At 32.6% G+C, this 25,507-nt stretch overlaps 1 protein-coding gene across 41 annotated transcripts in view; it reads right to left on the reverse strand.

The window, feature by feature from the left end:
* The window catches only part of LOC134685593 (Krueppel-like factor luna), a 79,924-nt gene that overhangs the window by 48,917 nt on the left and 5,500 nt on the right, over positions 1-25,507 (reverse strand). For 23 of the 41 annotated variants that reach the window (XM_063545465.1, XM_063545462.1, XM_063545448.1 and 20 more), the window contains exon 4: positions 24,723-25,114. In XM_063545465.1, the coding sequence (XP_063401535.1) occupies positions 24,723-25,114 (392 nt within the window). Of the gene's footprint in view, positions 1-593; positions 1,003-1,033; positions 1,416-1,467; positions 1,849-3,212; positions 4,368-5,008; positions 5,323-6,167; positions 6,455-6,482; positions 6,974-7,567; positions 7,947-7,979; positions 8,410-8,495; positions 9,068-9,208; positions 9,571-10,234; positions 10,717-11,049; positions 11,440-12,167; positions 12,593-14,124; positions 14,570-15,033; positions 15,304-15,614; positions 16,458-24,722; positions 25,115-25,507 lie in introns of those variants that run through there. The other 18 variants (XM_063545467.1, XR_010101314.1, XM_063545458.1 and 15 more) reach the window with 18 other exon arrangements.

The following is a 25,507-nucleotide window of genomic DNA, read 5'->3' on the forward strand; positions in this document are numbered from 1 at the left end:
AACAAGACATCTAGAAATCAACACATGTTATTCCACATTTGAATAAAGTTAGTACACTATCACGCCCTTATTCACTACAGGAATAAAACGAAAACAATGTCAATATACACTATCAAAGGTCTGTCATCAACACAAAATGACCAAAACATTATTATCATGACGAATGACAAATATATACAACAAAGGTCGTATTATTTCTAGAAAACCTTCTCTGTATAAGCAAGAATAGTTAATATGATTGCCAATGAGACAATTATATTTTTCTTCTATTCACGCGAAGGCGCATCAATATTGTCGGCTAGTACAGCCATCGTATTATGTTTTCTTATGCCAGTGCTGGTGGTAATTTTTCATTGGGTTGTTTTATTGTTTTTCATAATCTTTTAGGTTTTTGATTCTCTTTTAACCCTTTTTTTTTTGTTTTAATTTTACAGGTTAGTCGGTAGGGTATCATGAGAATATCGTTTACCATAGAGATCCTTAAAAAAACGAATCATTAAATTTTGAAATATTGAAGGTCTAATGAAACTCGCTTATATATACATCAACATTGTTTCTCCCAATAATAAACCATATATTCAGCCAACTAACAATAAAACTGAGTATAATATTTATTCAACAAACGCATTTACATTGATACATAAGACAACACTATGAATGAAGTGTATTACTTCGTCAACAATTCTGGGTGATTACTATACAAAAGCAAACATATATATATATACACTTATGATATCAGCAATGATTCGTGATATATAGAAAAACAATTCCTTTTTCCAATGCATAATGCCACATCACATTTTGAACATTGATGTCGAATTCTAACTTTCAGTCCATATTTTGATCGTATGTTCCTACTTGAGCATAAAACACAAGGTCTTAGTCTGTCATTAAATGTGCCGACTATCCTGTGGCCTAGGCTTGAAAGCCTACCAACATTTTCAGCTCTTACGCCCCTGTATAAACGTCCACTCTCTTCATCATACATATACATGGACGAGTCTGAAAATATAGATAATATGACTCACAGTCAGGTCTCTTATGACTTAAAAAAATATGAAAAAATGAATCTAGACTAGAAGTAATTAAATACATATCCTCTGTCCCATGCAATGTTTTATGACTACAATATATACGAAAAATCGCAAATAATCAACTGAGTAAAGACTGGTGATGTAAAGTGAAGCATTCACGGTAACCAATACATAAAGCTACACCACACTTAGCACACTGGTGACGTATTCGGATGCTATGACCTCTGTGTGACCTGACGTTACGCGATGCACATACAACACACGGTTTCAATCGTTTTTCGTCTGTATCAACAACTCTATGTCCCTGTAATGACAACTGACGTATTGTTTCATGTTTCCTTGTTCTATAATCAAAGTCTGTGTGGAACTGGGTTACCAAATCTGAAATATAAAAACATCAACCATGACAAATTTCTTCCATCAAGCAGGTCCATCTTAGTACACACGACGAATTCATATCACTGGTAAAATATTGAAGGTCATCAAGCGAAATGCAACCTTGAATCCCTTATTTAACTCTCAAACCTCCATTAAAGTATTTAAAGTTATTTTCCACTTGCTTGCTTACTAAACATCATTTTATGAAACTGATAAAAACAATCTCTGTGTCTTAAACAAAGAGGAATGTCACATCCTAGACATCGGTGACGGACACGAACTTTCTGTCCAGAACTAGACCGAACGTCATGAATCGTACACAATCTGCATGGCCGACATTTCCTTCCTTCTGTGTCACCTGGTATGTGGCCAAGGATATTCCATGCATCTATTTCAGCCATTCTGTCATTATGATTTGTATGAATTCCTCCAAGATCTGAAAGGTAAAATGAACATTTTACCAAAGCTTGGAGCCAGGAAGACGACAGATTACGATTGCCAGTTTTTCAAATATAGAATAACCATAAAAAAAATAACGAAAATTTAAAAATCCACAAAACATTTGAAATATAAATATTTTAGTTAGTCTAATACGTTAACTTAACTTATGAAATCGTTTCAAAAATAATAGTACAACATTTCCCTCTCTTATCGCCTTTTTACATAAACAGTCAGAAATATCAAAATTCAAAACAATAAAACAAACATGGAAACTGATACAATATAAATGTATGATGTGCACGTGAAATCTGTCACCGGGTATGCTCCAGATAAACGTTTGAAATTAGTTCTAAAGAGCGTTAAAACCAATTAAAGCACATAAAGAGCAACACAAATCGTCGAGAGATGTGACGCTAATGAGATAAGTATCCACAGAGTTGAAATAAAATGGGTGAAATCAATTATAAGCTAACGTATACAGCCTTCAACAATGAGAAAACCACACAAATATAGTATACTTCGACTATAAAAGGCTCAGACATGAAAAAGAGTGAAACAATTCAAACGAAAAACTGATGGTCTCGTGTATGACGTACACAAACGGTTGACGAAAAACAAATATAACAGACATGAACCGACGACAACCACTGAACTCAAGGCTCCCGACTTGGGAAAGGCGCATTAAGAATGTGGACAGGGTTTAGGGTTCAGCACAGACTTTTCTGCTAGAAAGGATACCATTCTTTAAACAAACAAAAATCCAAGGATAGCGTGTACCGACCTTTGTCAATTGATAGTTGAAAACAGTTTGTGCATCTCGAATTATTTTTTTTATTTATTTTTTTGGCACCGTTAGATTGCGGTCTACTCAAAACAGCAAAACTAAACTACAACCTCGAAAGTAAACATCCAGTTTTACTTAAAATCACCTCAACTTTTCAAAATTATTTCTCCCAATATTTAGCGAAGTATCAAGTCATGTCAATTTGATTATCTACCCTTTACCGTATAAGTTTTGTACAAATATGCAGTCGTCGTCTTATCAGCACATGGGCAGTCTGATTCCTATGCCCCCCCTTCTAAAATTTGTTATCCTGCTCCACAGATATGACCGAGTTAGTTATTTCATACAATTTGAAAAATAAACACTTATATCAAGGATTACATCTGATGGTCGGGATTTTTCATTCATTAACATTGATGTTCGATAGAAACTGATACAATAGTTTCCGTGCGACGAGAAGACACTAGCTATTCAAAGAGTTAAAAGTCTTAAGATATTAGATTCCGAATCAATGCATATTGAATTCAACATTCAACATGAATTCAAATCCAACAACTTTAAAAAAACACAATACATACTCTTGATATTTTTTAATCATATATTTTATTAAATGTTATTAACAAGATTCCAATTACAAATTACAAATATTCCATACCACCATTTTTCCTACTACACTATTTGTATCTATCTACACGTTACATTCACACATGATTATATAAACAAAACTTGCAGTTGTCACGCCAATACAAAGACCACTATTTCTTACGGGTCCTTTTCCTTATGAGGCGGTGTTTGAAAAAATCAGTCATTTGGTGCACAACAATTTTTAAGCAGGTATTTGAAAAAAAATAATACATTTTTGCTTGCCAGCCCTTTAGTTTTCTGTTAGACAGTTCGTTACACATAAAAAATAGAAAAAAATCGCATGAAAGGTATCTATTTGCAACTACCTACGGTTTCCTTTATGAAATAAATTATTTTCTGCATCCAATCAATTCATCCGACTTCTGAAGCATCAAGTCGTCAATTTGCAAATGTTAATACTTAAAATGCCCTAGTCCGAGATAGAGCCATTTTCATGCACTGTTTGAACACAGATATTACTATTACTGTCTTACTGGTTAAAAGGTTTTGTACGAAATTTACTTAATAGGTATAAAAGGAATTCTAGCAGCAACTTCAACACAATATTAACATAAGACATTATGGATTCCAACTGACATCACTAGGCTGTTTGCTGAATTTAAACAAACAGTTCATCTGACAAAGAAGCTTGTGTGAATATTGCTGCTGATTCTTTGAAATCTTGTCCCAATTACAAATTTAGCTTTATTTTCACAATATCGATGTGCCTGTATTGTATTTATATATTATTCTTTGAAATATTGTCACAATTACAAATAGCTTAAATTTTCACAATATCGCTTTGCCTGTATTTAATGTATCCATATATTATGAATTTTCCAGAACAGACCGATGAAACAAATTGAAACAGTCCCTGTTTTTAGTACATAGAGGTACGTCACAGAGGGAACATTTACATCGGGTGTATGTTTTACGTCCGGACTTCGAACGGACTGAATTTATGGAACAGTAAACACATGGCGTGACCTTTTTACCATCCGTATGAGTAATATAATGGCCTAAAGATTTCAATTTCTCCCAAGAAGCATTAGAATAGGCGTGAGGACGATGTCCAAACACGTTGCTGTATCTCTGGAATAAAGGTTCTGAAAGAAGAAAAAGAAGTACTTCAGTATTGCGTTCACCACAATGAATCCTGAATGAAAGAAAAAATTCACAACTGTACATGAACTTATGACCTTTTCTGATACATTTCTATATGAAAGGAAATATCCCCTTTTCAAGCAAAATTGTGTAAAGTTCAAACCCCGAGATTCGCTACATATGCTATATGTGTATAAAACACTACTGCAACCCTACATTGCCTCGCTCTCTTCTGATACAAGACACGTGCAACATTTCATTTAATTCTAAAGATGTATTTATCAACAATCAGTTCTATTATACTTATTGGTTATAGTGTTTATTTGGCAAGAACACTATATATGTTCCGAAGAAATAATCAAAGAAACTAAACGATAATATAAAGAATATAACCCAAGACGCTTATAAGTATTTACAAAGAGACGTTTACAAAGACAAAAATCCAACATTGTTCTTCAAAGACATATGCGTTTGTTACAAAGAACTACAAACATTTTATATGAGCAAAGGCCAAATTTCAATCTTAGTATCAACGTGAAGTATATATAAAAGTGTCTCAAATTAAAATCAAAAGACATGTTTACATTGATTGAAAGACACAACTTTTCTAAAATAATCCTTTACAAAATAACACAGAATTTAACGAACTATAAGCACGTTAATACATATGTACACGCTGCTGTCCCGAATAAAGTTTTGAAGCCACCGCCTGGTCCAGCAAATGAGAATGGTACAGACCAAAACAAGATCTATTTTTAGTACAAAGCGGAACATCACATTTGGAGCATTTATGTCTAGAGAACGCTCGATGTCCTAATTTAGTCTTGATTTTCATAGATTTACAATAAACACATTGTTTTGGTTTTTTGTCAGGAGTGTGAATGATAGTGTGGCCGGAATTTTCTAAAGTCCGTATAACCCTGCTGTAGTAGATTGAATTATGTGAAACATCGGCGTCTGAAACGGAAAAAAATAAAACATTTGAAGAAATTCGTTTATTTTCCACTACAAAAGATTTACATACATATATACAAATTTACAATCACGAAGTCTAAAAACTTATATTCCGATTCTTTAACTTGCATCACTTTAATGTGAAATAATAATATTAATCATAAAAGGTATATATGTGAAAGTATCCGAGAGGCGAGTATAACAATTTCAAAAGGAATTCAGAATCATATTATACAATTTACAGTATTACTTATACTAATAATGGTGTCAATGGTGAAAAATGGAAGATAACAAACAATGAAGTCAAACTATAACAAAAACAACTCAGCTGGAAAATTAGAGAACCAATAACCAACGATAATGCATGGAAACGGCAATTGTAATCCTGTATATTTTGTGTTTGAAATGAGCTAAGATCGCCCGAAGACGATATTGCTTATAAGTGAAAAAAAATCGATTTTAATCTCCTAATCCTTTTTTAAACCATAAATCTTGTTCGTGAATCTCAAGTAACCAAAATGATATATAAAACTTTCTTGTATTCAAGAAATACACATATATACCATCCCTATATACACGTACATGTAGTTCAGAACATTCACATGAAAGTTCTTTCCAAACGCTACTTGATATTGAACAGGACAAACGAAACTTTCAAATTTCCTGAAAACCAAAGTTAACGAACATTGTATTTAATTCCAAATTGGTAACATAAAGTTGAATAAATGAAAGGACCTCCCACACTATAAGATGTATATATCAACGACCAGGGTCAAGCTGAAAAGCAGGAGCTAACTCTTCTCCCATAAAGTTTATATGAATGAAAGGACCTCCCACACTATAAGATGTATATATCAACGACCAGGGTCAAGCTGAAAAGCAGGAGCTAACTCTTCTCCCATAAAGTTTATATGAAACAATGCAAAACAATTTCGATTTTTTGTACAAAGTGGAATATCACATTTGGAGCACTTGTGTCTGGATAATGCTGGATGGCCAGATTTAGTTCGTATTTTCATGGATTTGCAGTAGATACAAGGCCTTGTTTTACTTTCTGGGGTGTTGGCTATTCGATGACCAAATTGTTCTAATCTCTGCAACACATTTGCATTGATCTGGTAAAACTTTAAGGATTCTGAAAGGAAAAATAAACAGATGGTCAAGTGCTGATTTACGTAACTGAAAACTATCAATACTGGTCATTCATGAATTTCGATGTATTTATAATATTTACACGAAACCAACTTCTATGGTCGTATATTATGATTAATCTAGTAATGCATACGGAATAAACATGTGCAATCCTTTACAGTAAGCCCAACAACACAGTCATGTCCAAGAAGACACCACATAACCTATATTTCACTTTACATTCATTTTTTCAAAACAAGATTGGACCTCTCCAGTAGTTTCTTATGATGTAAATAGAAACAGGGTCTATTTTTTGTACACAAGGCAATATTGCATAAAGAACATCGATGTCTTGTATAAACTTTCCAACCAGCCTTAGATTTGATATTGTTTGTGAGGCAATAAACACAAGCCTTCGCTTTCCCTTCTGGATTATTCATTAGCATGTGACCCATTCCAGATAAAGCCCGAGTACTTGAGAAAACGAGAACATCCTGTTGGCTACCTCCCACGTTGTAAGCCTCTGAAAGGAAAAAAGAACAAAACTGAACTGAATATATTCTTTAATAGTAGTTCCAAACCAAATATAACATTTAACACACATCTTTGTATTAACTAACGTAGCATAAATAAACTCGAAAAAAAAACTAAATGTATGCGGAATTGACAGCACTATAATCAAAACGAGACCCATAGTTATCAAAACGAGACCCATAATTATCAAAACGAGACCCATAATTATCAAAACGAGACCCATAATTATCAAAACGAAACCCGTAATTGACCAACTGTATTTTATTTTTTTCTCAACATTGATTAGTTATAAAACACTTTTACTCGGTGAAACCAATGAGACAATAATAAGGATATTGAGATACTATGACTTAAATGGGAAAGAATTTCAAATACATTTTCGCAGAGTGACAAAGATCATAAAGGCGGAATGTATGCTATAAATACGTCATACCCCTTTCTAAATGTTACAACAAAACACTGTTTACGTTGAAGTATACAATCTTCTATCAAGCTCAGCACAAAATGATCGACTGACAACTAACCAGTAATCGATCACATACTGTTTTTTATCCTCCTGTACGATTTCAGTGTTAGGATAGAAATATTTTATTAAACCTTCATAGACATTGAAATAATTCATATAGAACAGAAATAAAAATAACACTATGTTGTATGCGCATGTTCAGGCAGATGACGTGATTCAAGATCGTAGAGAAGAGTTGTATGGTACAACAGAAAGCAATCTCTATGCTTGGTACATAATGGAACATCACATCCGGCACATTTATACCGCGTATACACGCGCCATCCGGATTTTGTTTTTATTTTACACATTGTACAAAAAGCACATGGTCTCAGTTTTCTTTCAAACGTGGGTACAACCAGGTGGCCTAAGGATTGTAACTTCTGGAATGATTTTGGTTTCGAGTCCTTGAACGTGAAAGGGTCATTACCTAATGTGGTCTCTAACATGCGAGGATCTGAAAAGGTAAAACAGATCCTAGTCATTATTTCATCACATAACCAGTAAAACATCTGACACAAAATAACAACTTGTAAAACAAATAATGAGTATTCCTTATTTTCCATGGAAAAAAAACAACTATAAGGTGTATTTTGTGCCTTCCTCGTAATCATTTTGATTACTTTCCGATGGGGCATAACGGAATAGTTTGATAACAGAATTTGAAGGATTATTTCCTGTCACTTTGCTACCAATAAGGTTATGGTAATGATAATAACAATCTCTTGAACCTCGACACAAAGGTACTTCACATGCCTTACACATGTAATATGACTTGACAGTCCATCCCCTTCGAGTCTTCACCTTGTTAATTTGACAATAAACACACGCTTTCAGTTTATTTCCTTCAGTATGAATAAGAATATGTTCAGCTTCTTCATTCACTTTCCGCGAACCATGGCCAAAAGGCGGCGCTGGTTCTGAAAGAAATAAAGTATATTTGAAACATGAAGAGGCAAGATAACCTTGAGGAATTTACAAATGACGATCTTAGGTTGACATTTGAATAATACTGGGTTTTTTTCTGTTACACAATTTAATAACAAACAACATCAAATACAAGTTGCCAGTTTTCAAATTCATCTTAGTTCACACTTAATAACTTTCAAAAAAGACAATGTAAAAAGCAGTCAATGTCAAAATAGATTCTCCCTGGAGAAAAATGATAAGTTTAGTGAGATTCAGGAGACGATAAACTGATACAGTATGTATATTCTGGAGTTTCGTGGGATCCCGTCTCGACAGACGATATACTGTCCGATTGTACAGTTGCCGTAGTAAGTGGTTCTGATTTGATCAAGGGCCCACTCAGCCTCCTACGTCCGGTCCCTGTATTAAAATCATTCCATCCACGTTCTTCAATGTGCTTATGGAAATCACCAAAGCAATTCCTCATAGTTTTACATAAAGCTACATCACAAGCTTGACATTGAAAGTAGGATGTTACAGCATGTCCGCTGTAGGTTCTGGCATTTTTAAAATGGCAATAAACACATTTTCTCAGTTTCTTTTCTTCTGTATAAACAAGCTGGTGTAGGATTACGGGACGACTGCTTACTTTTCTATTCTTGGAACTGCCTGAAAGAAACAAGCATGGCTCTGATTGGCTTTTGTGGATTCAAAAAAAATAAAGTGTTGGTTGTTCTTAAAACTTACAATTGTTTTGATTGACTAGAGACATAGAAAGACGTGGCCATATAGATCAATAGAAAATGTAAATAAGTCTCAATCTTTTCTTTATTTGTCCCATTAAATGTTATTGTCAATATCATCCCGAACACCATTACTTCGACACCAATTCCGATAGTTGACTGTTAAGACCTGTTTAATCATCTTTCGGTCTAGCATATATTCAAAGTCAACTTCCTTCATCAACTCGTGATAATAACTAAAACAATCTGTTGTTCCTTTGCACAAGAAGACGTCACACGTGTCACACTTAAAGTAAGACTTTCTGACTTCTCTAGAGATTTTGGTTCTGTTTCCAACTACCGAGCACATGATACATGTTTTGTTATTACCAGCACGAATACACACATGTTGTCCTGGTAACGACTGACGAGTTACAGGATTGTATTCCTCTGAAAGGATAAAGGACATATATCAAGTCACGTGGGAAGGATCCGGCATTGTTTTATGTCTTATTGAAAGCTTTTGCAATTCTCTTTACATGAGGACTCAATTTGGGTATTGTTTTGTATTGTTTGGTGTTTTGTTTGACACAAAGCCGCACTGAGCCCTATACTTCATACTGAAACAGCCACAAAACATTGATTCAATATCTGATATCTCGTCAGCAATAAAAACATCCAACAGAACTACGTATTGATTTAATATCAAGAGAATGAAGACAAGCCTTATTGATTTCGTATTCATAAAAATCAATTCACAAGTAAAAATACATAAACTATCAACTGTTCTACGCATATCATACTTGGCATATTAAGCCGGATTGATTTTCTTAAAACTACTTAAAGACACATCAACAGCAGAGAAGACAAAATCAACAACATATAGAGTTTGCATTGCAATATGGGATATTCAATTGACTTCCACAATGTCCTACTCACAAAGTATTTAGCTACCCATCTACACTTAACCTAAAACACTTAACATTTCTATCAACAACATTCCTAACATTGACTCTCTAAGAACAGTACGTTACATCAGCGAATAACACCGTTAATATACGACTTCAATAGTAAGTCATATCTCACAAGGTAATAATTCCGTATACAGCAGTTATTTCTTTAATTCATATCAGTATGTAAACTTTGTCCAGTGCAGATTTGGATTACGTGTTCGTTTTAAGAATTCGTGAAACAGATTATAACAGTTGCGGGACCCACTACTGCACAGTGCAGCATCACACGACTCGCATCGATAATATGACCTAACCGAGTAGCCCTTATCCGTTTTGCATCCTGTTAACTTGCAATATAAACAGGTCAATGCCCGACCACCTTGATTATGAACAAGTCTATGTTGTGGGGACATGATGTTACGTGGGACATCGTCATCTTGGATCAACGACCGTTCCATCTTTGGTACTTTTAATGGTGACGGTATTTGTTTTGACCCAGTTTCATGTAAAGCAGAAATTTCGGTCATGACGACATTTAGATCACAATCAGGGGCTTGTGAATGTTCAGCTTGTTTCGATTTAGATTGTTCATTATGTTCATCATGTTTTGGACTATATTGAATCTCTTCTAAGGACAGGATCCCTGAAAGGACAAGAAAGACCTAGTTAGCCTATAGGTATTCTGATATTTAAGCAGAAACAGACCACTAAAAAACTAACTAGAACATAACAAACAACATCTAAGGCAACATTTACATCCTTATCATGCTACTCCCTCTAATTTACTTAATATATGCAAAATAGTCCAAGGTCTTCAATTTTGATATTCAGTTTACTTTATCCAACTGGAAATCGATTCAACAATAAACTTTTATCTTTCCACATCAAAAATATCTACAACTGTTAAAGTCCTGGTTTGACGATCTAGAGGTTCAATACATAAAACTTCAACAAGGATTTGACAAATGCACCCACATAACATGAAATTGGTTTAATACTATAAACACATTACAATTATAATGACATCAATTTGGCAAGCTATCTTGTTCCATCATCATATTATGAAACCTAACAAAGCAGTCTCGAACTTGAGGTCGACAAAGACAGACATTGCACGTATCACATTTGTAATAAGTTTTGGTTGGAAGTCCTGTTGCAGTTCGAATGTTATTCTTTTTACAAAGCGCACAAGGCTTGTTACTGGCAGTATTTAATGGAATTAAATTGTGAGATCCCGGCTGAGGGGTTTCCATTAGTTGAACATGAAATTTAGACTGAGCTGTGTCCATTTCCTTTTCCCTATTCCATACACCATCAGATACATTCCACACAGCCACGGGACCCAAAGATTTGTCCTGACCCCACCCTGAAAAGGATAAACGAAATAACGTTAACCAGGGAAAACTCTATTGTTGACTGCTTATCATAATGTCAATGTCATGTTATATAAAGGTAAGGAGATGTGGTAAGATTTTCAAATTGACAATTTTCAAACCGAGACAACAGGACATGGATATGAACAATTAAAAGTCATCCGTTCACCATATTAATAGCAGAGTAAACCCCATACTGTATAGAAAGCTGTATAAAAGGCCCAGAAAATGTTAACAATTCAAAAGTGAAAGCCAAATGCCTGATTTATGATAATTTGATTCCAATTGCAAACTTTTATCAGTATCAGATAATACTTCAGTGAACACATTTAGTATGTGATTATATAACAAGTCCAAAAACTAAATTAAATTATGAAAGGTTTTATCCACTGTAATAGACATCAACAATGAGTCACAATCATTAAAATAAGCAGTAGCCCTTTCTACTTCAAAGTTGTGAGAAATACTGTGCAAACTATCAGAAAGACTGTTCAACACCCATTGTGGTAAAATGACAGCTTAACTTGTGACATTTTGTCTTTGGTCTATCACATAATAAAAGACTGGATCACATGTCTTAGGGAGTTTACTAGCATCTATAGAATTTCTTAAAACAAAGACTGAGAAAGAAAGAGCACAGTAAGTCTTCTTTGGTAGATTAAAATATTCTCTATGAAATGTAGCGAAAACAGATATGATTCACAACAGTTAATTCCTAATTAAACAGTCAACTCTATCAACTTTTTTCGTCTGACACACCAGCTGAACAGTTGTGTTGTTGAAGATTCTTTTTATGTTTATAAGACTTATTGCACACCAAACATACAAATGTCTTTTCTTCTGAATGGCATCGCATGTGAGTAATTAGTCGACTCTGACCATGGAATAATTTTCCACATACAGTACATTGTTCAAAGGAACCCGTCTCTCCATCATGCATTTTCTTGTGCAGTTCGTAGCCAAGATTAGATTTAAAACCTTTACAACATAGACGACAATAACCAACATATTCTTTCGAATGTTTTGTTTGATGGTGAATGTTCATTAAATCTAACGACACAGATGAGAATCCACAGATCCTGCATTGGTGATGTTGTGGACCACAGGATGTAGTGTACAGAGAATGTTCAGAGTCTGTTGTCATTGCTGAAATCAAGAAAAAGAAGGATCCTAATTGCAAGTGTAAAACACTATGAAATAATTAAATCTACCAGGCAAACTGCAAAAGCTTGATGTAGTCTAAAAGCCAATTCTATGCAAATACAGAACAAACCACATCAACATTGTTTTCAATATTATTTTTTTTTCAAATGTGTTTTCATCAAATAGTTGTCCAAAAGAATCAAATACAAGAAAACCAAATAGGCTTTTAAATTTGGTCTTGTCAAAGGTATAGCATAAGATAGATAGAAGTATTTATTTCTGCATTCATTTGATAGTGAACTTTGCACTGATTTTGTCGTTTATTACTTTTTAACATTTATATACCATATTTGGCATTTTTAAAAGACTAACAGGTTACTTTACAAAAGTAATAATATTAAAGCTTAAAGTCTCTTTATAACTATCAAAATTTGAATAATGAATCTTTCAGTACCAGTAGTATTGCCCGGCATTTAAACAACTCTTAGCTAGCGCCTTTTATTTTATAACTGCATAACTATAGTCTTATTTCCATTACATTTATATGTTATTTATTACTTCAATATTGGGGGGGGGGGGGGGGGGGGGGGGGAATGCATTATATTATTTCCTTTTTCATGTGTCAGCAATTACATATAATATTCATTACTTCAACATTTGGGGGAAATGCATGCTATGATTTCTTTTTTCATATCTGTCAACAAGTACAATCTAGACCAAAGATTGGAAAGATAAAATATGAAACCTTTCAAAGACACAATATGAAAAGGACCTGAACTGAAAAGCCCTAATTTTCTGTCAGTCTAGCCGAAGTTAGTTGCACCCAGAGATTTTATAAACTCAAAATTCACTGATTACATTTATCTTAACTATGCCAAGTGAGCGTGTAAGGTACTGACCAGGTTGTCAAAACTTAACCAACAAAATGATTCATCTTAAAACCTTGCCATATTTTGGCTATTTTATTTATTGTGTCTGTTTAACGCATCAATGTAAATATAACGGAATTTGATGAGACCGTCATCAAAGTGAGAGGGTTAGCGCTATAAAACTAGGTTTAATCCACCATTTTCTACATTTGAATATGCATGTACCAAGTAAGGAATATGACAGTTCTTGTCCATTCGTTTTTGATGCGTATTGTTATATGATTTTGCCATGTGATTATGGACTTTCCAAAGTGATTTTCCTCTAAGTTCAGTATTTTTGTGATTTTACTTTTTGCAATTCAAATCACAGGCCAATAGCATATTGTGACTTCCATGAGTCTGGAAGCAGTGGTACTGACCAAGATGCAGATAAATGGGTTTTTATCAAATTTTATCTTCAAATTTACAATAAGTTAATATCATCAACAGTAGTGGATAGTCCTTTAATCAGGTTCAATCATTTCTTTAAAGAACCATCCTTTGAAGACTTGTTATTCTTTTAACTTCATTTATCTTTATAAATGTATTTTACTCATTTTTTAATTGGGTCATTTGCATATTTGATTCTATTTGTCTCTATTAACTTTAAATATATATGACTAAAAATAAAAATGTTTGTTTTATTTTACGATATAGCAGAACTCATAATTCTATTTATTATAGATTATTTTCATATACTTTCTTCAATTAGTTCCACGACATTTATGGTCTCTCAAGTCTTTTTCATGTTTATAAGACTTGTCACAGTGTGAACAAGCAAATGGCTTTATTTCTGAATGACTACGCATGTGTACAGCTAATCTGCTTTGACTAGCACATCGTCTACCACAAATGTAACATTTTGGATAAGAATCGTTTTTCTCTTCATGCATTTTTTTGTGAATTTTGAATCCGGAGAGTGATTTGAATCCTTTTCCACACTCAATACAAAATGCTATGTATTCCAATCCATGGGTCGTCTGCTGGTGCTTATCCATTTCATCATATTCAGTGGTCAAATAGCCGCATGTCCGACATTGATAAGGTGGCTTCGTCCATGATGAACTACTTGCTGAAATCAAGAAAATAACCATCCTCAAATCATACTGAATAAATAATCAGTCGATATACCAAATTATTTTAATGTATTCCAGCTTATTATGCACAAATTTCATAGCATTACCAACATAAAAGTGAAGATACTAAAATAAAACAATGACTTGTGTATTACTATATGCATTTTGTTCTATCAGAAACCATATTTTTTCTATTAGAAGAAGTGTTTTTAACTAAGTCAAACTTGTGTCATAATTCCTCATTTGTCAGAGTCCTTTAATTACTAAATCTGGAAGCCAAAGAATTGAAAATTACTAATGTGAAAGATCCCAAGTTCAACTTCAACAGTACAACTAAAAGTTCATAACACTAATACCTTCTTTGGTGGTATGCAGACTAAAATGATAAAACCTTTTATAGATAAGATATTTAGTGTCAAGGAGGCAATAATAGTCAATTTAACACTACACTATGACGTACTTTAATTACTATGTATTTTTCACAAGGTTTCTCAAGTGAAGTGTACATTTCGATGCATACATAAGGCAGATTAGGTAAGAAACAGTTTGAAGACATTGCAATATTGGGATAGTTGTTAAGGAATGTTCCGCTGTTCTTTTTCCCTCCTCTTCATGTAATATCGTCGGTTTACTTCACGTCGTTTCAGTTTCTTCATGTGTTCTTTGATCATTTGTTCAGACCAATTTTCTCCAATAGGATCGACTTGCAGTTGTGCCTCTAAGTAACTAACTGAAACGAAAAGCCACCACGAATAATTGCAGAAATGATAAGCCATTTCATTATAAGTAGAAACGGATTTATATTGATTGATATGTGTTTATTTAGAAGTATTAGTCTAAACTTGAGTTCAATGTAAATAGGGTCGTCTAAAAGGAAAATCAGGCTATGAATTCCTCCCCTAACAACCCTATACACAAATTTGAATGTTTCCATATACAGTTTTATTTCACAAATACCTGCAATAAACCAGTCGATAAACCAGTCCGTGTTTACTTTTTATGTTCAAGTATCCTTTTCAATAGTTACTATAAAATGGTAAGTTTATCTGATTATAAATTTATTCCATTTATAGATTCATAGTCTTTTACAAAAATACATAGAGCATCAAATACTTTAAAAAGATATTTGCTTGGCACCAATACATAGAATAGAAAATCTATATATCCTTTACTGAACCCCTTTAATATAATGATTACATTTTATGCTGTTAATCAATACAACCTCAAGTCATCTTATTGATTTGGCAAGCCTGGTATAAAATCAATATCCTTACAAAGATTTCCATTACACAGGATTATGTCTCCAGAAAAATCAATTTTACAACTTAATTCTGTACATTCTGTATACTGACATCATCAAATCAACTGAAAAAGTGGAATTTCACAGATTTATCCTTGATTTACTTCAACACAATGAAAACCTTGTATTTAACAGTTGAATCATGACAGACGCAACATAACTGACCCATTTGCCTAGGTTAACACTTGTAGAAATGGAGAATGGAAGACAGCAAGCAAACAACCAAATGAGCACAAGTCAGTTCCAAAAAGAAATATATACACTATCAAATCGACAAGATCCAAATCACATTTCTCCTCTCCTGTGCCTTTCCATGTGTCCAGAATGACCATTCCAGGTTTTAAATCCTTTTCCACAAATTTTACAGAAAAATGTATATTCCTTATGAGCTTCTCTTTGATGATCTCTCAGTTCTTCTTCACTTGTAAGGAAATTATTACAAACTCGACATTGTGGCATAAGATTGTCCTTGTGGTCAAGAATGTATGTGACAGCAGTATCTTTGGTCGATGATGTCCTACCATGTCTGTTGGATTGCCAGTTGTTAGCCTGCTGCTTGGCCCATTCTACATAACTCTGAATGTCTGAAAGCAGAGATGGGTACATGTGACTACTACACCCATTATATCTCTTTCAACTTATTTTCTATATTCTTCTTCAATACTTCCACACTGACAATAGTCAGCTCAAAGAACATATACATCTTTGAAAACAGTTAGAAATCTTTAAGAAGTCAACTGAACAGTAGTCTAATGCTTTTGGTCATATCGAGAAGAAAGCAACAATTCCAAGGCAAGATCCAATTTAAGTAATTATGAGTTGTTGACATGAAGACCTTTATGCATATAGGAAATCCTGATATTCAAATAAAGATTTTATCTTCAGTTATATATTGTCAAATTTATAGGCAAATATAACAAAAGAGTCACAAAACAGTTTCACATCCAAACCTCAACTAGAAACTACCTTTCCATTCATATAACTTGCAACTGCAATTTTATTTTAATCAAATAATCAAAAATTAAATCTACACAAAGACACTCAAAAGCAATGATATGATCTCAATTTAAATCATTCAAAATGCAATACAGCACACAACTTCAACATAGAATATTACTTATAATGAGTAATTACATGTCAAGTTTAGGCAAATAAAAATTACAGTTTCACACCTTTTCTATTGTCAAATTTCATTTCAAATCACCCCACAATAAAACAGTTTTACTTTAACTTTACCTGAAAACCGATGTCCATGGTTGAGATAAAAAAAAAAATGAAAATGAATCCAATACAAAAAAAACAAGATTTGCATTTTAACCTTTGACTGCATTATTTTGCATGTAATTTTTGGAACAGATCTGGGTGGCCATTTCAATATACAAATTATAAATCATAACTATTTCACAATGCCTCTCAAGGCATAACAATTTTTACTGAATGGACACAGATTGTTGTTTGCCTTTGACAGCATCAAATTCTTAATTCAAGATTTTTTGGGGAATCTAAGATACAAGGAACTGGTAATTTGAAAAGTATCCACCAATGTATAGTTCAGTGGATACTTTTCATCGTCTCTTCTCCCATGTATTCCCAGTTAGTTTGATAAATAGGTTCAATCAAATTTTTGAAACATTTGCAGTTTATATCACTGCTTCATTTCATTTAAGAATAAGCATCTAGTGTTGCTATGTTATAAGCCATAAACAAAACACTACAAGTATTCTAGTACGATGTCAATACATCAAAACCAACAAAACCCCAAAAACTTTCTATTCCAACTATATAATACCAAGATCTGCCGATTCAAATTATCCTTTGAAAAACCTCATTCAATCCTTTATCATTTTCATAACTTCCAAAGTCAACAAGAAAACGAATTCAATCCAGCCCTTTTTGTCTATTCAGATATTATTCAATAATTTGTTACGGAAACTTTAATTTGTCCATTTGCAAACTATCAAGATATTCTACAGTTATTTTGGTAAACCTTTTTTTTTTACTCATCATTCAATATTTTACATTCCTGGTGACAAGAACTATGTTCAAGAAATCATGTCATTATAGATATCATTTAATCCCCACCCGCCAACCCAATCTGACATGATTGCTCGAGGAGATGGCTTCAATAAGAGTATCTTAAAATCTTATTTCAAATGTTATTCAGCATAAAATAATTATGTTTTACCAAGATAACCTTCCTCACATATCATAATGTATTGAAAATCATCATAGTATTGAATTCATTATGCTATAAAAGCAAATTAAGAATGTTTTTTTCAACAACCTCACATGTGAGCAAAGTTTCTTGAATTGTGTACAAGGACCAAAGGACAAGGAATACAAATGGTAATGTAAAGGCAAGCAAGCAAGTAGTATACGTACCTGTTTGGATACAGCATTCGGTCCAACTTTATACCTAAAAATTTATAGAAAAACATGCACATATTCAATTAGTGATCCAGCTAGGAGAAGAGGGCTAAATTATCATGAAATACCCTTTTTCTATTACTTTAACTTTATCATATCTTTCATTTACATTTAACAAATTTTCTTTATGTCTTCTTGTAAAATTACAAATTTTCTATACGTCTTCTTGTGTTCATAATGCAGAAAGGAAAAAAATATAGGATTATGTTTTTTTTTATTTAAGACTAGCTGGAACACTTTATTATTTAATTCATCAAAACATCAAAATCACTTTTCAAATATAATTATCAAAGAATGTCATGAATAAAAGCTATACTTTGAGTATCACATTTTTAATCAATTTAATTGTAATTTCATCCAAAAGTAATTTTTTCATATCAATTAAAGTTGAAATAATATGGAATAGAAATGTAAGCTTGATGTTTTGTTGCAGTTAAGTCTTTTAATTTGATGAATACAGGAACATGCTATATGGGTTGACAAAAGCTAAGGGCTGTTCCAGAAAATACTATGTCCCCCCCAGGGACGGCACTTTTTTTTAACCCCCACCACCCACAGAAATAAAATTTAATTAGAACAGCACTCCCTTTGCATTTTGGTATTTCAAATACAACCACCCACATAATATTTAAAAAAATTGCCTTCCCTGGGGGGGACATAGTATTTTCTGGAACAGCCCTAACAGGCTTTATATGTCATAAAAAGACTTTCTGCTGGATGCCAAGTGTGCTGTAACTTCTGCTAATATAACTCATTGTCTTTTACAGTTGCAAGTAAAATAGAGGAGGGTGTAACTGAGGAACTAAATTAACAATTCTTAAAAATAATTCTTGGAAAAATCAATTAATGTTGAGACCATAGGCTAAAAATATGGAGTTCCTTTTTTTAACTTTAAAATAAGGGTAGTTGTGTCTAAACAAGAAATCTATTTTTATTCTCAATGACTCCTTTATCTCACTCGATATTCTGCCTACATACAAGTACTTTTTTCTGGATCATTGTTGTTCTACCATATGTACTTCCATTTAAGCAATGCTTAAGTAGGGAGAGTCAAACTTTTCCCATATCTCAATTGACAGTCCATAGTAGTGGGTTTATTTCACTGCTGTATCATTGCATTGTGAATTGGCTAAAATATGGGAATATGGCATGAATGGGATATGGTACATGAGAGAAAGATATAACATATTATATTTTTATAAACTTTTATTTGTCATACATAAAATCTGTGTACTCTTCTTCACCAATCACAGCATCATCCTTCTTTTTCTTCAGCTGAGATCCAGTATTTCTGGACAGTCTACTACATGTTTAAAATCCAATATGTATAGCTGACATTTTTTTATTATGGCTGTTGTTCAGTACTCATCAGGATGTTTTGGTTCTGATGCTTACTAACATCTACATATGCTGTCCTTTGATGGTTTAAGTTGTCTCATTGGCAGTCTTACCACATCTACATAATTTTGCTTTTAATGGAAAGTTGTCTTATTGGCAATATTACCGCATATACATAATTTGACTTTTGATAGTGATCTCATTGGCAATCTTACCATTTAATAAAGGAAGTTTTTTTTATTCAACTTTGATCTAGAGCATACCGGATGACACTTATTCAACATTTCCTGTGCACTACAGGAAGTAAATAAAAAAAAACACTATTATTTATATTACCAAAGTTTAACTTTAAATGTTACATATTGTTTCCTTTTGCATTGTTTCCTTTTGCTATAAACATCCAGTGGCAGATCCAGAAATTTTTTTAAGGAGGGCCACTGACTGCCTAAGACAGGGGCCCGCTCTCATCATGCTTCAGTGATTCCTTATGTAATCAACCAAATTTTTCCCATAAAAGGGGAGAAGGCACTGGCAGGCCCCCTGAAAAGTCCTCTCCGTCCACCTTCGACATTTTTACAAACATATTGTCGTACTAGTTTTGAATTACTAAGACTTTTCTATCTAATGAATGGAATACCATAGCTGTTTTTGGCAAAACTTTTAGGAATTTTTGGTCCTCAATGCTTCTCAACTTCTACTTTAGTCAGCCTTTTTTACATTTTCTAATAGAGTGACACTGATGAGTCTTTTGTAGACAAAACCCACGTCTGACGACATATACAAATTTTCATTCCTGGTATCAATGATGATTTTTTTCTTGTTTTATACATGCGACTTTTCTAGCTTTGAGTCTTCAGCACATTTGTTGACTGCTTTTTCAAGAAAACAGTGCAATATGTCATCTATGTATTGTACTCTATATTTTTGTTCATGGAAAACTTGTCATTGGATATCCACCATAAGCTTCTGTTATCACTAATGATTTTTGATTATGTAATACCATTCCATTTTAAAGTCATTTCTTTCATACAGTCCATTTACATATGACTCATAAACATTATTGAGTTCTTTACTCAAAAATTGACAAAAAATAAGTCAAAAAGGCAGTTTTAAAAAAAAAACATGTGTGATTTGACTGCCCTTTTGTAATTGTAAATAATCTAATTTTTAACAAGAAATTTAGTTTTTGGCTTTTTGAAGCAGTGATTCTGAAGTTATTAAATTCTTTTTGTAATAATCAAACATATATTCAGTTTTATGGATCAAATAAAATCACAAGCACACATACATTCATGTTACAACAATTTTGAATATTTGCTTTGAACCAAACACTATACATTTTGTACATCAAAGTTCAATATTTAGAGTAAAACAACAAATACAATTATCTGATTTCATAATATTTATGGGCATGTCAGACTTTAGTCAAGGCTCCATGTTGAAGGCCGTACGTTAACCTATAATGGTTTACTTTTTAAATTGTTACTTGGATGGAGAGTTGTCTCATTGGCACTCACACCACATCTTACTTCCCAATCTAATCAACTCCTCATTTTTGTGTAAAAATTATCATCTCTTCAAATGAATTTTTAGCGCATTATTTATTTTCTTTATATCAAAATCTTGAGTCATGTAATATAAATGGGAGCTGTTGCTCGTAATCAAACCTAACTAGATCTAAATACTGGATAGTATTGTCTATTTCTGCATTTTTTTTCTTTAATCAAAGCAGTTTAAACATGTTAAAGGTCAACATATTGGGGACTTTTTAAAAAAAAAACAATATTATAAATATTATAACAAGTTATTTTCAGACTTATGTATTGTGAATATTGATATTGGTCTCTGAATTCAATTGCCATACTATTGTTTATTATACCCTCTCAATAGCCATATTTCCAATATATAATGTAATATTACGGATTACAAGTGTGTCGAGGCTTGTGATTGGATAACAACACAGAGATGTCAGTGTATATTCAGGAAACTGCCGGGGTATATACGACGTTTTTATCCCCAATTGGAACCTCAAAAACGTCATCATAACACCGGTAACTATGTGACGTAGTCAAAAGCTATCAGATTGTCAGAGGCTCACAGAAGGAAAATAATGACGTGCTTCAGTCAATAATACATTTTTGATACAAAAAACACGCAATTTATACTTTAATACTTAAATTTAATGTTAAAAGTGTTATTATAAATTATTACATACACGATAAAATTATGATCACAGCAAATTAGAAAATCCTTCACGTATGCCGAACATATTAGGGTTTTCAACTTATATATGTGTTGTGAACAAAAACCTCCACTGGAAAATAACATTGAGTCAGAGGTAATCCATAATATATGTGTAATTCAGGTCTCAGAAAGGGTATATACTGTGACATTCCCGGCTTAGGGCTTATATCCCCTTCGCCTTCGGCTCAGGGGATATAAACTCTAAGCCGGGAATGTCACAGTATATACCCTGTCTGAGACCTGAATAACATATAATGTGCATGTGTGTAAACACCAAAAAACATTAATTTTCTCAAATCAAATGATAACATTTTGGTACATTGTACAAGTATATAATATACATCTCAAGTCCATACAAATACCTTTTGTATACATACAATGAATTATAAAACTTACATTAGCATATAATCTAACTTTATAACATCTGTTACAATACACTACTATAAGAAAATAACCCATATAAACGTCTATCAATTTAAAAACATGTTCATAGCTTATAACATGCAAGATTTCTAAGTTACACAGATTGAAGATATTTTTAACCATTTTATTACTTAAATTTAACAAAATGAAAAAATTCAAATTAAAACTTTAGAAAGCAGAGTATATTTGTTAATGAACTATATCATATTGCATATATTTTTACTAAATGTATTTCATTTTTTTATCAAACCCATAGGCATGTTAATTGAGGAAATTATTTCTTGTGGATTTGGACAAATTTTTCTATATATTTCTAGTCAAAAGAAAAAAAATGTTAAGGATAAACTTTGAAAATGAATATTGCCCCCTAAAATATCCATGACAAAAAGTGTAACAAAGATGCTCAATCTTGCATATTATATGACATACCTTTAATTGTGTCCACCATCTCACAGTTGCCGGCTCTATCTGAAACTTATCATACATAACCTAACACTTATGCAGGCAGGGGTGGGAGATGTAAATTGCTAGTTTCAATGTCAAATGATTTTCAACATCTCATCCGATATTTTTGTTTCTATATTAACGCATACCTTTCCTGTGCAACTGTTGAATATATATGTATGCTAGAATCTCATGTCAAATCAAAGCATTTCATACATGTTTTCACATTCTCTTTTTTTAAGTTTCAATTTCGTAAAAGCAGATGAGACCCAAAGATGCGGTGATTGAATATGCATTCAATTGAAATCATGACTGCTTTTCTAAAATTTAGATTTGATTTCTAAATTTAAAATCAGTTTTCACCTCAACTGATTTATTTATGTTTATCACAAGTTTCAGCACTTTTAAGCTATTTGGTGGCGGTCAGCTAATATTTGTACTTCAACAATCCTAAAGGTATACTAGGTTTATTAAAACAATGATAATTTCACCATTTGTTTTGCATGATTATTCTGTATATTTGGTACTTAACAGGTATTTATCACAATAGGGCCAGACAAATGGGCAAGGGGATTTTTTTTTGTGTATGTACAACATGCAGTCAGTCCAAGCTTAAAGTTTCTAAGTGTATACACCTTTTGTAAATTTACAATTAAACACTTGTATAAAACTTTAAACTTGTATATACATCCTATATATGCTAAAGCAATTATTCAGTTTGAAGCCATCTCCTGAAAAAAGCATTAATTAACAGACTGTCTAATAAAAATGAATGAAAGCATATAATTAATCAACTCTTGCTGTAAACAGGTCAAACTAGCCTCATTAACCAACAGCAAATGTTTTGAAGTTCCAAATACTTATTGAATAAGTCTTTGAACATTTAAATGCCCAGCAATTCAAAACAATATAATTTAACCATCATGATTGTGTTGATAATAAATGCCAGTTTGACTGTATACACCCCTTCTTGCCTTCCTTCATTCTTGAACAGTTATAAAATGAATGAAAGATTTTGGTTTGAAATAAAGGGAAGTATGTCCATAGCCTTTGTATTTCATATGTATTAAATGCAGTCTCATATGTACAAGACTTAATGTTGTCTGAGAAAGTTTCCTGTCAAAGTAACATTACACTGCAAATGAGCAAATCTTCATGGTGCTACTATTTCTATGCAGCTAAATTAAGAGGTCAAAAGCAAATATCAAACTGTAATCCTCGTTTACATTCAAATATAGTAAACCGGGATTCAATAACAAACTGTCTAATTCTTATGAGACAGCAATATCCTAGGACGATTTTGACTTTTCTATATATATTGTCGTCTTTTTTCAATATTTTGGTGAATAATTTCATTTTGTACTTAAATTTGAAAGAGAAGCACAAATGTGTAGCTCATTCTGAAAATGTAATTAGTTTTCCGTGGTGATCTTCTAGACTGTACAATGTTATATATTACTATTTCAGGATAGTAAGCTTCTCATATAGGCTAGAGGTCAAATTAGGTCATATCTAAAGCATTACATTCTACTGTCTAATTAATCAGTCACTTAAGTCATAAGTCCTACCCGGGATGGACCCACACAACCTTGTTTTCAAACTTGTACTGTGGTAATTAAGATGAAGAATCCAAATAGTATTTCCTCAAATGTTAACCCCCTATTATCAATCATAAATGTGGAATAAAAAAATATCAAATTGAATTAGAAAGACCTCATATCATCCCAATTTTGAAAAAAAAAAAAAAAAATGGGTATTACATTGAGACAGCAACCCCAAACATTGTGGTTCATCATTTATTATCACATAAATGTAGACCATTAAGTTTTAATTTCAAAAATGTTGGAAAAACTTTCTTTTTTCTTTTAATGATTATTAAAAAATTTAAATTCACAGGACAAGTTGAAAACAAGATGTTTCAAAAAACCAAGATCTTTCATTAGACTTGTGAAGTAAAGAAAATTGATCCCTACCTCTAAATCCTCCAAGTGGGTTATTTGGATCATTGCTTAAACTACTATCATCGTTACTATCGTGTGGCCAATCTCCGGTTGCTTCCAGTTCCTCAATATCGCTATCTCCTTCCTGTCCCATTCCGTCGTCATTCCGTTGTATTTGCATTGTCATTGTTCCGCCATCGTCTGGTGCATCTACATGCATGTCCAGACCACCAGTCGTATCCCCACTCAACAGACCTGAATGATCTGTGGAGTGAATAACACCATCTGAGGAATGACCAGGCTGACCACTGTCCTTGTGTTCTTTAGACATTGTCTCATCTCCTGTTTCTACTTTGATTATTGTTATGTCTGCCATTAGATCTGTTGAACTTGCTGTAGAGGAATCTTCATTTTTTTGTTTTGAACTACAATTAAACATTTTAAAAGTTAAAACTACAATTAAACATTTTAAAAGTTAAAACTACAATAAAGCATGATTTTAAAAGTTAATGCTACAATAAAAAAAATTAAAACATAAAACTACAATTAAAAACATTTTAAAACATAAAACTACAATTAAAAACATTTTTAAACATAAATCTACAATTAAACATTATAAATGTTCAAACAAAGCTTTCTGGTAATAAGCAAATATTTCCAAAATTTCTTAAATGAAACATACATATATATATATATATAGTTGACAGTTTAATCATTTTCGCTTGTCCCAACCTTTCAAATCTGTTTGCTTAAACACAAAGCTGTATGTTGTTTAAATTGTATGTTGACTTCATATGTTATGTTTGTATTGTTTGATT

The sequence above is a fragment of the Mytilus trossulus genome, chromosome 9, assembly GCF_036588685.1.
Source record: "Mytilus trossulus isolate FHL-02 chromosome 9, PNRI_Mtr1.1.1.hap1, whole genome shotgun sequence".
Classification (NCBI taxonomy): Eukaryota; Metazoa; Mollusca; class Bivalvia; order Mytilida; family Mytilidae; genus Mytilus; species Mytilus trossulus.